This window comes from Rhinatrema bivittatum, chromosome 6 (genome assembly GCF_901001135.1).
Source record: "Rhinatrema bivittatum chromosome 6, aRhiBiv1.1, whole genome shotgun sequence".
Lineage (NCBI taxonomy): Eukaryota > Metazoa > Chordata > Amphibia > Gymnophiona > Rhinatrematidae > Rhinatrema > Rhinatrema bivittatum.
The window spans coordinates 265,944,102-265,959,619 of NC_042620.1; the positions used below are offsets into that span (position 1 = coordinate 265,944,102).

At 43.5% G+C, this 15,518-nt stretch overlaps 1 protein-coding gene across 2 annotated transcripts in view; it reads left to right on the forward strand.

Annotated features, from left to right (window-relative positions):
- LOC115094260 (rho GTPase-activating protein 6-like) overlaps positions 1-15,518 on the forward strand; it is a 340,951-nt gene that overhangs the window by 172,166 nt on the left and 153,267 nt on the right. For both annotated transcript variants that reach the window (XM_029607121.1, XM_029607122.1), the window contains exons 5-6: positions 13,562-13,757; positions 14,045-14,100. In XM_029607121.1, the coding sequence (XP_029462981.1) occupies positions 13,562-13,757; positions 14,045-14,100 (252 nt within the window). The remainder of the gene's footprint in view (positions 1-13,561; positions 13,758-14,044; positions 14,101-15,518) is intronic.

A 15,518-nucleotide genomic window follows, 5' to 3' on the forward strand; every position in this document is an offset into this window, starting at 1 on the left:
CCCCTGCCCGGTCTCGTTCTAATAATCTCTGACTTTTTCTGCACTGTTTCTCCATCTCTCAGTTTAGTCTAGCTTTTCACATCCTCCAATTTCTCTCTACCCTCTACTTTCATTCCTTCAGTTAATAATTTATTCACAGTTTTAGGAATTAACCTTAACTTTATTTAATATATGAACATATTGGGATATATTTTGAAAAGGTTCCACAGGAGTGAAACATCTGAAATAAGAATTCGGATGGCTAGCGGTATTGGCTAATGTCCAATACATTTTCAGATACTTCCAGTCGTATGTTTATCTTTGGGGATTCCTCACTAAACCTTGCGATGACATTATGCTCATGTAAATCACTGCTCTATTCATTAAAGCCCTGCAGGCGAATTTTCAAACATTTTACATGGGGTGTGGTAATCCAAAAGAACTATGGGGTAGATTTTAAAAGTAGCGCGCGCGGCGTACATGTGCGCACTCTATCCGGTGCGCTCACATGTACACCTGATTTTATAACTTATACGCCTGTATTTGTAACTTGCGCATGAAATCGGAGCGGCCTGGAAGGGAACTTCCCTTCCCCCTAACCTAACCTTCCCACCCCTTCCCCTAACCTTTCCCCCCCCCCCCGGCCCTACTCTACCCCCCCCAAAATTGTTATCTTATCTTTTGCGTCTGCCTCTGTTGGCCAGCGCACAATCCTTGGCACAGCGGCAAATAGCCGCTGTGCCAGGAGCTGCTGACCCCTCCCATGCCCTGCCCCAGACCGCCCATGCCCCGCCCCCTCCCTGCCCCTTTTTTGCAAGCCCCAGGACTTACGCACGTCCCGGGGCTTTACGCACGTCGCCCGGCCTTTTTAAAATAGGCCCGGCGCACGTAACCGTTTTAAAATCCGGCCCTAAATGCATTGGGGGTGAAGGGCTGATGTGCACGGAGCAGGAGAGAGACCTTGGGGTGATAGTGTCTAATGACCTGAAGCCAACGAAGCAGTGTGACACAGCGATAGCCAAAGCCAGAAGAATGCTGGGCTGCAAAGAGAGAGGAATATCGAGTAAGAAAAGGGAAGTGATGATCCCCTTGTACAGGTCCTTGGTGAGGCCTCACCTGGAGCACTGTGTTCAGTTCTGGAGACCGTATCTGAAAAGAGACAGAGACAGGATGGAGGTGGTCCAGAGAAGGGCGACCCAAATGGTGGGTGGTCTCCATCGAATGACTTATGAGGAGAGGTTGAAGAACCTGAATATGTATACCCGGGAGGAGAGGAGGTGCAGGGGTGATATGATACAGACCTTCAGGTACTTGAAAGGTTTTAATGATCCATGGTCATCAACAAACCTTTTCCATTGGAAACAATTTAGTAGAACCAGGGGGTCATGATTTGAAACTCCAGGGAGGAAGACATAGAACCAATGTCAGGAAATATTTCTTTTCTGAGAGGGTGGTAGATGCCTGGAATGCCCTTCTGAAGGAGGTAGTGAAGACTAAAACTGTGAAGGATTTCAAAGGGGCATGGGATAAACACTGTGGATCCCTAAAAGGCTAGAGGATGGGAATAAATAAAAAAGCTTAACCTGCACAGAGCAGCAGTTACTACCCAAGAGAAACATGGGTTAACCTGCACGGAGCAGCAGTTACTACCTTGGGAAGCTTGCTGGGCAGACTAGATGGACCATTTTGATCTTTTTCTGCCATCATTACTATGTTACTATGTAACTACCTAGAATGATAGGGAGCCAAAAAGTGGAGACAAATGTAGCAAGCTATTATAAACCAGGTTTCTGCCCCCATGAGCTTATCGGGAGGGTGGGGGATTTGTTCTAAAGGTTCGAAGTGGGTTTTAGGGTTTTTTTGGTGTGCCGGTTTTCCCGCGCCCTATTTAACGCCCCCGGACCCCCGCTGGACCCCTAGGGACGTTTGGCCAGCTTGGGGGGGGCCTCCTGACCCCCACAAGACTTGCCAAAAGTCCAGCGGGGGTCCGGGAGCGACCTCCTGCGCGCGGGCCGTATTGCCAATCTTCAAAATGGTGCCAGCGCTACCTTTGCCCTCACTATGTCATACGGGCGACGGTCGCCCGTATGACATAGTGAGGGCAAAGGTAGCGCCGGTGCCATTTTGAAGATTTTGCCCTCACTATGTCATACGGGCGACCGTCGCCCGTATGACATAGTGAGGGCAAAGGTAGCGCTGGCACCATTTTGAAGATTGGCAATACGGCCCGCGCGCAGGAGGTTGCTCCCGGACCCCCGCTGGACTTTTGGCAAGTCTTGTGGGGGTCAGGAGGCCCCCCCCAAGCTGGCCAAACGTCCCTAGGGGTCCAGCGGGGGTCCGGGGGCGATCTCCTGCACGCGTGACGTCGGGACCCAGGAACCAAAATGGCGCCGGCGCTACCTTTGCCCTGTCACATGATAAGGGCAAAGGGCCACCGGCGCCATTTCTCTCAACGCAGTCGTGGCCAGAGAGAGGGAGATCGCGCCGGGACCCCCCCACTGGACCCCAGGTAATTTAAAACATTTTGGGGGGGGGTTCGGGAGGGTGGGGGATTTGTTCTAAAGGTTCGGGGTGGGTTTTAGGGTTTTTTTGGTGTGCCGGTTTTCCCGCGCCCTATTTAACGATACAATACAAATGCCCCTGACGATAAATCGGGGGCATTTGTATTGTATCGTGCACTCTAACGATTTTGGACGATTTTAAAATTATCTGACGATAATTTTAATCGTTCAAAAACGATTCACATCCCTATTATTTACTGTAAAATCAAACTTTACAAATTAAAAAAACCCCAAACAAAATATCTATTCAAACAATTGCAAAATGATTACCAGATTGTAAGACCAATTATAATTGCATTGAAACAGAGAGAACTAACATGGAACAAAAATATTTTTCCATATATTCTACTTCCTACACAAACAAGGTTTGAAAATAAGCGACGTGGATTCAAAAATACTGCAAACTAATTAGAATCTGAATCAACAAACATGATTATGCCAAAAAGGAAAAAGAACATTTTGAAAAATATTTATAATATCGAATGGTCACATTGTAATTAATAAAGCACTTGATAGATTCAAATATTTCTAAATATATCTCTACACAAGCAAATACAAACATGTTTTTTCTAAAGTGAGTATTTGGGCTTAGAATGTTTTTAAAAAGTTAGAGAAATACTAAGAGCCAAAACATCTTCTGCTTAGATACTTTAGGTGGGTAATACTGAATTTCATTTTTTTGTTTGTAATATACACAGCCATCTTTAGCTTCTATACATTGCAGTCACATGCATATGCTAAAAGCTACCATGTCACTATCTGTGTGAGTTGAAGGATTAAAGTAGGATGCCTAGATTTGAAAATGCTGTTTTACTGCCATGAACTAAACAAGGTCAGAGGAATGACTCTTTTTTAGTGAAGATAAAAGTACAAGGGTAAAAGGGTGTGAACCCTGCACATTCGTTTTAGCTGCTCTAAAAGAAAAGTTCAGAGAGGCTAATGGACCTGCACAAATGGCTTTGAAAATTGCCCTGCTCCCTACTTTGTGAAGAGTTAGATGTATAAATGGCATTAAATTTAAACAGAGAATTAACAAACAAATGGGATACCAAGCTCAAAAAAATATATGAAATAAATTGAAGAGCTCACATTTTTTTAAATATATATTTAAATAATGTTAAGAGTCAAAAAAATAATAATACTGGTGTAAACCTTAGGGGTAGATTTTATAAGAAGCGCGCGGGCGTACTTTTGTTCACACAACCTTGCACAAACAAGAATACGCCGGATTTTAATAGATACGCGAGTAGCCGCGCAAGTCTTTTAAAATCCAGGGTCAGCGCGTGCAAGGGGGTGAACATTTGTGCACTTTGCATGCACCGAGCCCTGCGCGCGCTGCCTGTTCCCTCCGAGGCCGCTCCGAAATCGGAGCGACCTCAGAGGGAATTTTTTTTTGTTCCCCCCCATCTTTCCCTCCCTTCGCCTACCTAACCCACCCCCCAGCCCTATCTAAATCGCCCCTCCTACCTTTATTTTAAAAGTTACGCCTGCCCAAGGCAGGCGTAACTCGTGCACGTAGGCCGGCTGCCGTCGCGCCATTCCCCGGCCCGGGAGCAGTTTCGGAAGCTTCGGCCATGCCCCCGGAATGCCCCCGGGCCGGCACCATGCCCCTGACACGCCCTCTGACATGCCCCCCTAGCAAAGCCCCAGGACTTACGCGCGTACCAGGACTTTGTGCGCGCCGGCAGCCTATGCAACATAGGCTCGGTGCATGCAGGGGGAGCTTGGGGCAGGTTTTCAGGGGGGTACGCACATATCTTATGCGTCTACCCCTTTGAAAATCTGCCCCTATGTGGGGTTTTTAATCTCTAGGCACACAAACATATTTATTTCTCATGCCTGCTCCAGCTAGCAATTTACTCCCATGCTCAAATTCTTAATCCTGAGGGGATTCTTTTTCTGGGGGTAAGCTCTTGCTTATAGCCCGGACCAAGGTATCTTGTTTTCAGTGTGTATAGAGTATAGTTGTATCCTGTGAGGTGAGGTGTAGAGAAAAATCAACAGGCTTGGGTATTAAAGTAAAGTTTACTAATTTGATAATAATTAAATAAAAATCCATTTGTCCATAAATAGTCAAATTGCATCTGATTATGATATATGAATGATTTCCTCTATAGTTAGATATCCTTTGATTTCAGGCATCTGGGTGGAGCTCCCATGGTGATTTTACTTTACAAAGCTCACCCAGCAGCTAACCCAGGAATCCTATTTTAGGGGTCCCACTTTACAGCAAAACTCCTACCTTACTCCATCTCCTTCCTGGACACCCAGCCCATCCTGGTCCCTTGGTTGAAGATTCGGTTGGGCATCTCCCAATCTTGTTCTTTCATCCTTAGTTAATATCTCTGGGAACTTCTTTTGGGGAAAAGCCAAATGGAATCAGACTACCTCAGCACTGCATCCCAGTGGGGAGGGGGATCCAAAATCCTCCCCACACTGTGTCCAAAAAATACTTCCAGATATATATATGCTGGATACATCTTCAGCTTTCATTGTTTCTCACAGCAGGATCCTTCACTGGTGCTTCAAAACAAGCACATAATTTCAAGGGAGACAAGATGGCTGCCGACTGAGATGCGCACACAGAACCTCTCTCTCTGTTTTCCACTGATATCGGATTACCTTTTCCTCAATGCCTCACACTAAGCATAAGGCTAAACTTAAGGAGAACATTACTAGTTCTCCTTCATCTGGCTCTTTTCAATACCGGATTGAGGAGCCTTTTGGTGCGACACCAGTATCCACTCCCTTGGTGATGGCCGATGCAGAGGAAGATGGTGAGCAGAAGTCTTCTCTGCTGTCTAAGGAGATCTCTCTTAGCCCGAAAGCGCTGGCTACATCATCTCCCCCATGCCATGAAATAACAACTTTGTTGGACATACCAATCCCCTTGTCGGGGATTCGAGGAGTTCTGACTTTGCCGCACATGAATTTGGAGGAGATTTGGAGCCCTGTGCCTCTTACCGCATATGAGGCAGTGGCATCTGTTCAGAAGAAGACCACTGGTTTAGGGGATATTGCCTCCCTGCCTTTGGCCTTGACATCAGCCCCTTCTGATGGCTTGGGTGAAGAAGTGTCTCAGAGTGGTGGTGAGTCGATGATTGTCCAGGATGGTAAACTTAGACTTCGTAAACCATCGGTAATTACCTTGGAAGTTCTTTGGAATGCTCTTGTGACTTTGGAAACTTCTATTTCCTCATTGACTACAGTTATTATGGATACCAACTATTGGCTTTTGCTTAACTCTAATATGGTTTCGTCCCAGGACACTAGGCTTTTGGCTTTGGATACCCGAGTTGTTTCTCTTGAAAAAACTCAACTACAATTGGTTCAAAGAAGATTGAGAATATTGAAAATGCCTTACATTCTTTAAATTTGAGAATTCTTCATTTTCCTGTTATTAAAAAGACTTCTCCTGCAGAACTATTTTGAAATTATATTTCTCAGATTCTCAAAATTCCTAATGCTGCGATGCCTGTAATAACTAAAACATACTCATTTTTTAAAATTTATACTTTATTAAGATTTTTAAACAAAATTACAATGCAAAAAAATCAAGGAACAAATTTTGCATGTCAGGAAATCATACAATCATACCTTTAACAATTTTTAGTTTACATCAAAAGTCCTAGTCCACATCATGGGAGGACAATTATCTAATTATAACTAAGGAAAACTGTAATTTTAACTTACTTATATCTGGATACATATTTTTGCAGCATTACCTCAAACCATTTCTTTATCCACCAGAAAGGATTCCAGGTGGGTGGGGTCCTGGAAAACAAACTTGTTCTTTTGAAAAACTACCAAACACTTGCAGGGAAATTTAAGGAAATAAGTTGTCCCAAGAGTTAAAACTCTTGGCTTTAAGTTCAAAAATTGTTTCCTCCTAAGTTGTGTACTACATGATACGTCAGGAAATAATTGGACCCTTTGTCCGCAAAACAGGAACTCCTTATTCTTGAAATACTTCTGTAATATTAAACTTTTATCTCTTTCCCTACAAAAGGTAAACAAAAGGGTTGCTCTTTGTGGTATATCATCTACTGAAGATTCCAAAATAGAAGTTAAATTAGGAGACTCCTGCTGGACAAGGTCCATTCCTTCCTCACCCTCCTGTTTCCTTATTCTGGTGTTTAATACATAGTAAATTTTTAATTAATTAATTAATTTTATTTGGTGCTTTTCTATACCGGCATTCATGATACAATCATATCGTGTCGGTTTACATGGAACGGGGGTACAATAACCTTAAATATTAACATAGCGAAGAGAAGCAAAAGTTACAATAAAACAGGGGTGCTGGAACTGGGGGAAGAAGAAGGCAAAGCATAAGTAACTCAACGGCAAGAAGAGCAATTATTTACATTGTGCTGAGTGTACAGTAATGGTTGCTATGGTGAATCAGTAAGTTTCGGGAAAGGCCTGTTTAAATAACCAAGTCCTAAGCCTTTTTCTAAATGTCAACAGGCAGGGTTCTTGTCTGAGTTCGGGGGGAATAGCATTCCATATGGTTGGTCCCGCTGTAGAGAAAGCCCGTTCTGTGGATGTTATATGGTGTGTAGATTTGGTTGGGGGGGGGCGTGCAGGGAACCTCTATAGGCTTCTCTGATAGGTTGAGATGAGGTGTGTAGTTTGAGTGGGAATTGAAGGTTGAGAGGGGCTTGGTTATGGATGGTTTTGTGGATGATGGTGAGGGATTTGTGTAGAATTCTGAAATACAGACTTATTTAATACAGACTTATTGTCTTTAGTTGATATTGACAAAACTTCTAAAAGATATTTTTTTAACAATTCACTGGCTGATAGGGGTCTAGAAATAGGGAAATTTAAAAACCTTAAATTTGTTTCTCTATTTTCATTTTCCAGGTTCTCCATCTGTCTATGAATAACCATGCTGACTTTAATAAAAGAATTATTAACAGACTGTAAAGTAGTTACTTGTGCTGCAGTTGTTCTACCCACATCTGCTAGTTGTTTTAAACAGTTATCATGTGATTCTATTACATTCTTAATTTCAATAGATGATTTATTACTCTGAATTATAGAACTAGACATAACCTTCTGTAACTCATTAATTGCCCTCCATACATCCCCTAGAGTTATATTTGGGGGTCTATGGGCTCTGGGACTAAAATCTGTAGTCCAGAGCCCCCTGTAATCCTCATGTCCTCTATATCCTCACCTTCTGTGGGTTGCATATCACCATTATTAGTTGTTACCACAACTCTTTGTGTCGACCTCGGTAGATTGGGGGCAGGCATTTCCATCATGGGTTGAGATTGCTGCTGCTAGCTGGGATGATCAGAGGCACCAGATGAGAAAGATATATCAGGTATTGAATTGCTAGCAGATTGACTTACCCACCTCATAACATGGGAGTCCATAGGTCCCCTAGCCTGTGGAAGAGCCGGAGAAGATGTCCAAACTTTTGGTTTTCTTTTTCTACCCATACAGGTTTGAAAAAGAATTAAGTAAAAATTCTTACCAAGGGGCACGCCCCTTTGGCACATGACTTCGGCAGTGTGCCGGTGGCTGCGTGCTGTACCTGGGCCGAATTTATTTCAGTGTTCCGGCCCTACTCGATGACGTCACTAAAGGGGCATGGCTTCAGGTCCCTCCTGATGTTACCGCTCCGGGGTGTCAAAAGGAGCTTCAAACTCTGTCCCTTTCTGCCTTTACTCTCCAATGAGAGGTTTTCCAGGCAAAAGGCCTCCAGTCACAGGACCGCATCTGGGCTGAATTTATTTCAGCGTTCCGGCCCCACTTGATGACGTCACTAAAGGGGCGGGGCTTCGGGTCAGTCCCGATGTTACTGCTCCAGGGTGTCAAAAGAAGCCTCAGACTCTGTCCTTTTCTGTCTTTCCTCTCCAATGAGAAGTTCTCCAGCCAAAAGGCCTCCAGTCACAGGGCCACACCTAGGCCAAATTTATTTCAGCGTTCTGGCCCCGCTTGATGACATAACTAAAGGGGCATGGCTTCGGGTCGGTCCTGATATTAACGCTCCGCGGTATCAAAAGGAGCCTCAGACTCGTCTCTTTCAGCCTTCCTCTCCAATGAGAGGTTCTCCAGCCAAAAGTCCTCCCTAAAACATATTGGGGTAGATTTTCAAAGGGGTACGCGTGTACCCCCCGAAAACCTACCCCAAACCACCCCTGCGCGTGCTGAGCCTATTTTGCATAGGCTCGGCGGCGCACGCAAGCCCCAGGACGCGCGTAAGTCCCGGGGCTTGCATGGAGGGGCGTGTCGGGGGGGCGTGCTGCGAGTGCCGTGGCATTTCAGGGGCGGGCCGCGAGTGACACGGCGTTTCGGGGGCAGGCCCGGGGGCGTGGCGCCGGTCCGGGGGCGTGGTCGAGGCCTCCGGACCAGCCCCCGGGTCAGGTGATGGCGCGCCAACAGCCCGCTGGCGTGCGCAGATTTACGCCTGCTTTCTGCAGGCGTAAATCTGCCAACAGAGGTAGGGGGGGTTAAGATAGGGCCGGGGAGGTGGGTTAGGTAGGGGAAGGGAGGGGAAGGGAGGGGAAGGTGAGGGGAGGCGGAAGGAAAGTTCCCTCCGAGGCCGCTCCGATTTCGGAGCGGCCTTGGAGGGAACAGGCAGCACGCGCTGGGCTCGGCGCGCACAGGTTGCACAAATGTGCACCCCCTTGTGCGCGCTGACCCCGGAGTTTATAAGATATGCACGGCTACGCGCGTATCTTATAAAATCCAGCGTACTTTTGTTCACGCCTGGTGCACGAACTAAAGTACGCCCGCGCGTACATTTATAAAATCTATCCCAATATTTACCTCAAGTTGAAGCTGAAGAAGTTCCTAGAGATAATCTGCCATTAGATGTTTCTTTGGATTTAACAAATTTTCTTGAAAGTTCTCAATCAATAGAGAACTTTGCTAGTGACATTCATATTTTCCTCTGATTGCAATAACGTTTTATGTTTTCGTAATCGTTCTTTGTTATTTTGTATTTCCTTGTTATGGATATACCCTGATCTAACCAGGGTTACCCAACTTCACCAAAAGAAATTCCTTTCTTTATATTTTGAGTTACTTTCCAAGGGAGGTCAATTTGTCTTATGTTATCCTTGCAAATGTTCTTTTAGATACTCTAACGCTAATTATATCTTTTTTGAACCATTCCAACTTCAGGCATTTCTAGATTCACCCCCTCAATAGTCATTTACATATTCCGGCTTATTAATGTAACTGATGTATCTCTACTCAGCATTCTTTTTCTTTTATTTCATGGTCTTATATTTGCTTATTTTTGCCCTTGTCTCCCTCCCTTTTCCTATTACAATATGTGGGGTATTTTTCTCTTTTTTTTCTTTGTTAAGTAATATGTTTAATATACTTTGTCTTTCTATTTTTGTATACTCCATATTTTTGTACAAGGAATTCTTGTATCTTTATTTTTTAAATTGCATAAAAATAAAATTAAAAAAAAAATCCAACTAGTTCAAAACTCTTAAAATGTAATCCCACACTTTAGAAAAAAAATCAGGTCTCTTGATGTCTCTAGTATAAGAGTCCACAACACTTCTTCTCATCCTTGCTCTTGATGTCTCTAGTATAAGCCAATGACACTTCTTCTCACTCTTGCTTCTCCTTGAGCTTAAGCAAAAAGATCTATCTGAATTCAGGATCCTCAAAGGACATCCTTTCATCTAGGCTGAACCAGTCTGCATAAAAAAATCCTCTCTCTGTTCTAAAAATCTAACTTGAGATCCTGGGGGAATCTTTAGCTTCTTTTCTTCTCATCAGCTCTAACCCCCTGAAAACTAAGCATGCTCATGGGGATATTTATATCCCACACAAGCCTCCCCCAGTAAAGGTGGGGTTATAGCAAGTGGAGGAATCCAAGATATCAAAAACCCCTCTACTGCCCCTTTCTAGAAAAATACTTGGGAGCAATGTTAGTGGCTGGCATAGCCTCTTCACATCTACATTTTTCTATTTCTAATTGTTGGTCCCTAATTCTGCATTAGGTGATGGCCACATGTGTGACAGAGGTGAGGTATTTTACTTGTTTAGTTTTAGTGCAGGGAGCTGTATCTGTAGCAGTCTAATTTATTCTGTTTTCCCTATAGGAAGTGTATTGGTGTTCAAGGGCCAAATATAATATTTGCAGTGCTGCCTTTTGTTAGGTAGGATTTTTGCTGTTTGAGTTAAAGTGCTGTTTTAGTATGTCAAATTTATTGTATAGTTTTTGTACATCTGGGGTCAACTTCCCAGCCTCGGGAAGCATTGTAATTACTATCCCGAGACGGGGAATGAAATCTCTGGGGCATTGAGGTGGGAATAGGATAACCTGCAGGACCAGTACCAGGCTAAAAACACTCCTCACAAACAAACCACTCTACAGACTTGAACTGTGCTCCAAAAATAAATAGTTTACTGAAGACTCTTCTGAATTAAACATAATGACAGAATGGGAGAATGTTTATTTCAGTATTCTTTATAGTATGTGTACTGTGGTATGCCATATGTGCCTGATTATGTCGCTTTCCTGCTGCACATATGCAGTAACTTTTCATGCAGAAAAACCAGGAGCCAGCAGAGAGAGAGAAAGAGAGCGCCTCTATATAGAGTCAGTTTGACACTCTATATATAGGTACCACTCTAGAGGGGCACTTTGAATTGGGGTGGTTTTTTGGGAGATGGGTAGGGTTTGAGGGGGGTGGGGTGTTGTTACAAACACTTTCAGAAGAATTCATAGTAAAATTGAATCAGTAAAGAATTATAGACCTTATAAGTGATGAAAAGTCCAACAAGAGGAGTTGCTTTCTACACTGTAGTGCTAGCTGCATTGTACAAATCTACTCCTTTTCATCTCTAATAAGGGCTATAATTCTTTATGAATACCTCTGAATGTGTTTGTAACAACACCCCTCCTAACCCCTACCCATCTGCCAAAAACCCACCCTGATTCAAAGTGCCCCTCTAGAGTGGTACATAGAGTGTCAGACTGACCCTTTACAGAAGCTCTCTCTTAATACACATGGCAACAGTATTTTAAATGCCATGTGCGTAAGTTGTAAAATGAGGTGTATTTTTGCTTGTGTTTATGGGCACAAGTGCGTTCCTTTTAAAATGTATCTGTTAGTCTATTTATGTATTTATTTATTTATTTATTCCATTTATAAAATCTCCCATCTAGCAAGGGCTCTGGGTGAGTTAGGTGGCTATGTGATGTTAAATGCCATAGCTAAAGACTTTCTGTGACTAGTTAGATATTTTATTGACATTCAGCAACCTTTATGAGCTGCATTGGCTGCTTGTGACATGGCATGTCTGATACAAGGTGGAATTATTAACTCATAAACTGCTTAAGTCTGGACATAAGAACATAAGAACATGCCATACTGGGTCAGACCAAGGGTCCATCAAGCCCAGCATCTTGTTTCCAACAGTGGCCAATCCAGGCCATAAGAACCTGGCAAGTACCCAAAAACTAAGTCTATTCCATGTTACCGTTGCTAGTAATAGCAGTGGCTATTTTCTAAGTCAACTTAATTAATAGCAAGTAATGGACTTCTCCTCCAAGAACTTATCCAATCCTTTTTTAAACCCAGCTATACTAACTGCACTAACCACATCTTCTGGCAACAAATTCCAGAGTTTAATTGTACGTTGAGTGAAAAAGAACTTTCTCTGATTAGTTTTAAATGTGCCACATGCTTACTTCATGGAGTGCCCCCTAGTCTTTCTATTATCCGAAAGAGTAAAAAACAGATTCACATCTACCCGTTCTAGACCTCTCATGCCATTGGTCAGCCCCTGTCACATGGCCATTGGCGCCATCTTGTGCTCCTATCATGTGACAGGGGCTGACCAATGGCACCGGTAGCCCCTGTGACTCTTCAGAAATCAAGACTGAACCCGCGTCAGAAGTCCAGACTCAGCAAAACACCTGTTGCATAGAGACTGTCTTCAGCATGACCTTGAAAGTCAATGCTCCGTAGGGGTGTGCATTCGTTCCCTACGAATTGGGAATCCGCAACGTATAGGGCCATATTCATTGTATTCATGGGGAAGTGAAACGTATTGCGATTCCCCACGAATACAATGAATCTTCGCCGAATTATTCGGCTGCCTAAAGGAGCCAATTTAAACAACCCCCTCACCCTCCTGACCCCCCCCCAAGACTTACCAAAACTCCCTGGTGGTCCAGCGGGGGTCCGGGAGCGACCTCCTGCACTCCGGCTGTCGGCTGCCAGTATTCAAAATGGCACCGATAGCCTTTGACCTACTATGTCACAAAACAAAAATACAAGAAAAAATAAGTAATTTAAAAATACAAATAATAAAACCCTAGCCTTCTCCAGGTCTCCTATTTTTCCCTTCTGTTTCGCTAAGAACACATGAAGTGCCATGCTGTTCCAGACTAACAGTATATTGAATCAAACATGCTGTCCCCAACAGTTGCCAATTTAGGTCACTTGGAAGTACCCACCAGGTCATATTTGGGAAATCCTTGTAGCAGACTCTTCCTTCATCTAGTACAGTCTGGGGTTATAGTCTTCTAAAAACTGGTGTGAGAAGCATTAGGGACACAAGAGAGATATATACAGGGGAAGGGATGCCCTGGAAGAGAAACAGGAGGAAGAGGACTAATGTTAGGTGTACATAGGGATAAAAGTCACAGGCATCAATAGGGAGAGAAGAGCTATATGGAAACTTGGAGGGATTAATGAACAGGAAAAGATCGACAATAACAAGGGGAGTGCTTTGGGGAAAGGCATGAGGAGAGAATAAAAAGTAGAGGGAGAGTTAAGAGGCACAAGGGAATTCTAGTCCTCTGATGCCTGAAATTTAAAAACAAAAAATAATCCACATTTCACTGTTACACATGCATCTTATTTGTGATGTCAGTCTTTTTTTTAATTTTTTTGATTGAATATATGGTATATTCAGGGCACAGAACTGCTTCGTATGCAGTATGTGCTGTGCAGAAGATAGGGAATATCCCAACTGTAATACTGAGGAGGCTTTGCGAACAATATGTGCTATCTTGCTTCCTCTAGGGGGCGCTGTCTGTGGACTCCATTACTGATTTGGATGATAATAATTCCCGCCTGCTGGAGGCGCTGCAGCTTTCTCATCCCAACGAGCTGGAGAGTCGGAGACTGATGGAGAGAAACAAGAAGTTAAGTCTGAACCCCATCTACAGGCAGGTGCCACGTGTCCTGGAGAGGTGCTGCCAGCACATGGAGACTTACGGTAAGGAAAATAAGTAACACGTATTTACACAGACATATTTGGGGGGTAGGTGGGTAACACAAAGGGAGACATCTGAAAAATGAAGGAACAATGTGAGGAGATGAAGCAGAAAGATGCAAAAGCATGCGTGAGCTAGGGTAGAGAAACAGAGAGGGAAAGGAAAATATAGATAGAGTAAACATATGGAGTGCAAGGGAACAGAGATATGAGAGGTGCTACCTCACATTCTGCAGCATTTCCATTGCTGGCAGAAGTATCACTCAGTCACATCTGCATTTACATTTCAGGTCTCCATACCGTGGGCATCTTTCGAGTGGGAAGTTCCAAGAAAAGAGTTCGGCAGGTATAACACAAGAGCATTGTCATTAACTTCAGTACAGGGTAGTTGTTGGGTGTAGTGCTGCATTTGCAGAACCATGTTTGTAGCTACCCAGTGCCCTGGGTATATAGTACAAGAGGTAAGTTAAAGGGACACCATCACATTCATCCTTCTTCAGCTACCTGTCTGACAGCTTTGCTATGCAAAAACAAAGCACTGTTTGTCACTCCAAATTTGTCTCCATGTAGAAGAAATGCATTCAGGACCTCAAAACGGTTCTATTTATCCCAATGAGCACCTAAAACACAAGCATTTCATCATATTCACTTAGCTTTCTCACCTGTTAGCCAGTTGGAAGAGAGTTAAACTTGCCAGGTACTTGTGACCTGGATTGGCCACTGTTGGAAAGAGAATGCTGGGCTTGATGGACCAAAGGTCTGACCCAGTATGGCATGTTCTTATATTATAATGTGCTTATAGACTAATTTGATCGTCTACAGCTAAGAGATCAATATTCAGACATAGACAGCTAAGTAAGTTAGCCGGATAAGACTTATCTGGCTAACTTAGCTGGGATATTCAGTGGTGCGGCTGTGCTGCTGAATATACCCAGATAGGTTTAAAATTAGCCAGATAAGATAAACGGCTAATTATAGACCTGCTTAATAACAAATCTAAAGTTAGTTGGATATCATAGCCGAATAAGTCTGAATATTGCTACTTATCCATCTAAATTATCTGAATAAATAACTCTTCCCAGTTATGCTCCCAGAACTTATTCGGCTAAAACTAGCCAGATAAGAGACTGAATATACCAAAACTTGTCTTTTAGTTGGATAACTTCAAGTTATCTGTCTAAATGGCTTTTGAATATCTACCTCTAAATAACTAGGAAAGCATGTGAGGGGCCAGTTCATAGAGTGGCCAGTAGTCTAAAAATGATGCAGTGTATTACCTTGCTGATAGGTTGCAGTATATTATAGTACAATGCACTGAATTAGTAAATGTGCAGTATATTTCAGTATGACATAGTGAGTGAAGCAGTTGAGGTGCACTGAACTGCAATGAGTAGTGTGTTATGGTATAGTACAGTAAATGGACCACAGAAAGCACAGTATATTATGTAACTCCCCCTTCACTGCTTACCTTCTGGGGCATTCCTAGGTCTGAGGCCAACCTGGTGGGAGCCCACCCAAGGGAAGACTCCATTGGTCTTCATGTTCTTGGTCTCTGGTACCTCTACTTGGGGAAGAAGGTGTTAGTGAGTGGGATTTCCCTCCCTTCACCCCAGGAAAATAGGGACTGTGAACAAGGCTGGCAGCAGTATGTACAAATATATACAAGATTATTAGACTATACAAGCATATACATTTCTACATGACTCTGTACATCGCTAATAGGATGTCAAACAGCACACTTATCTGCTCATGGTTATTAGTCTC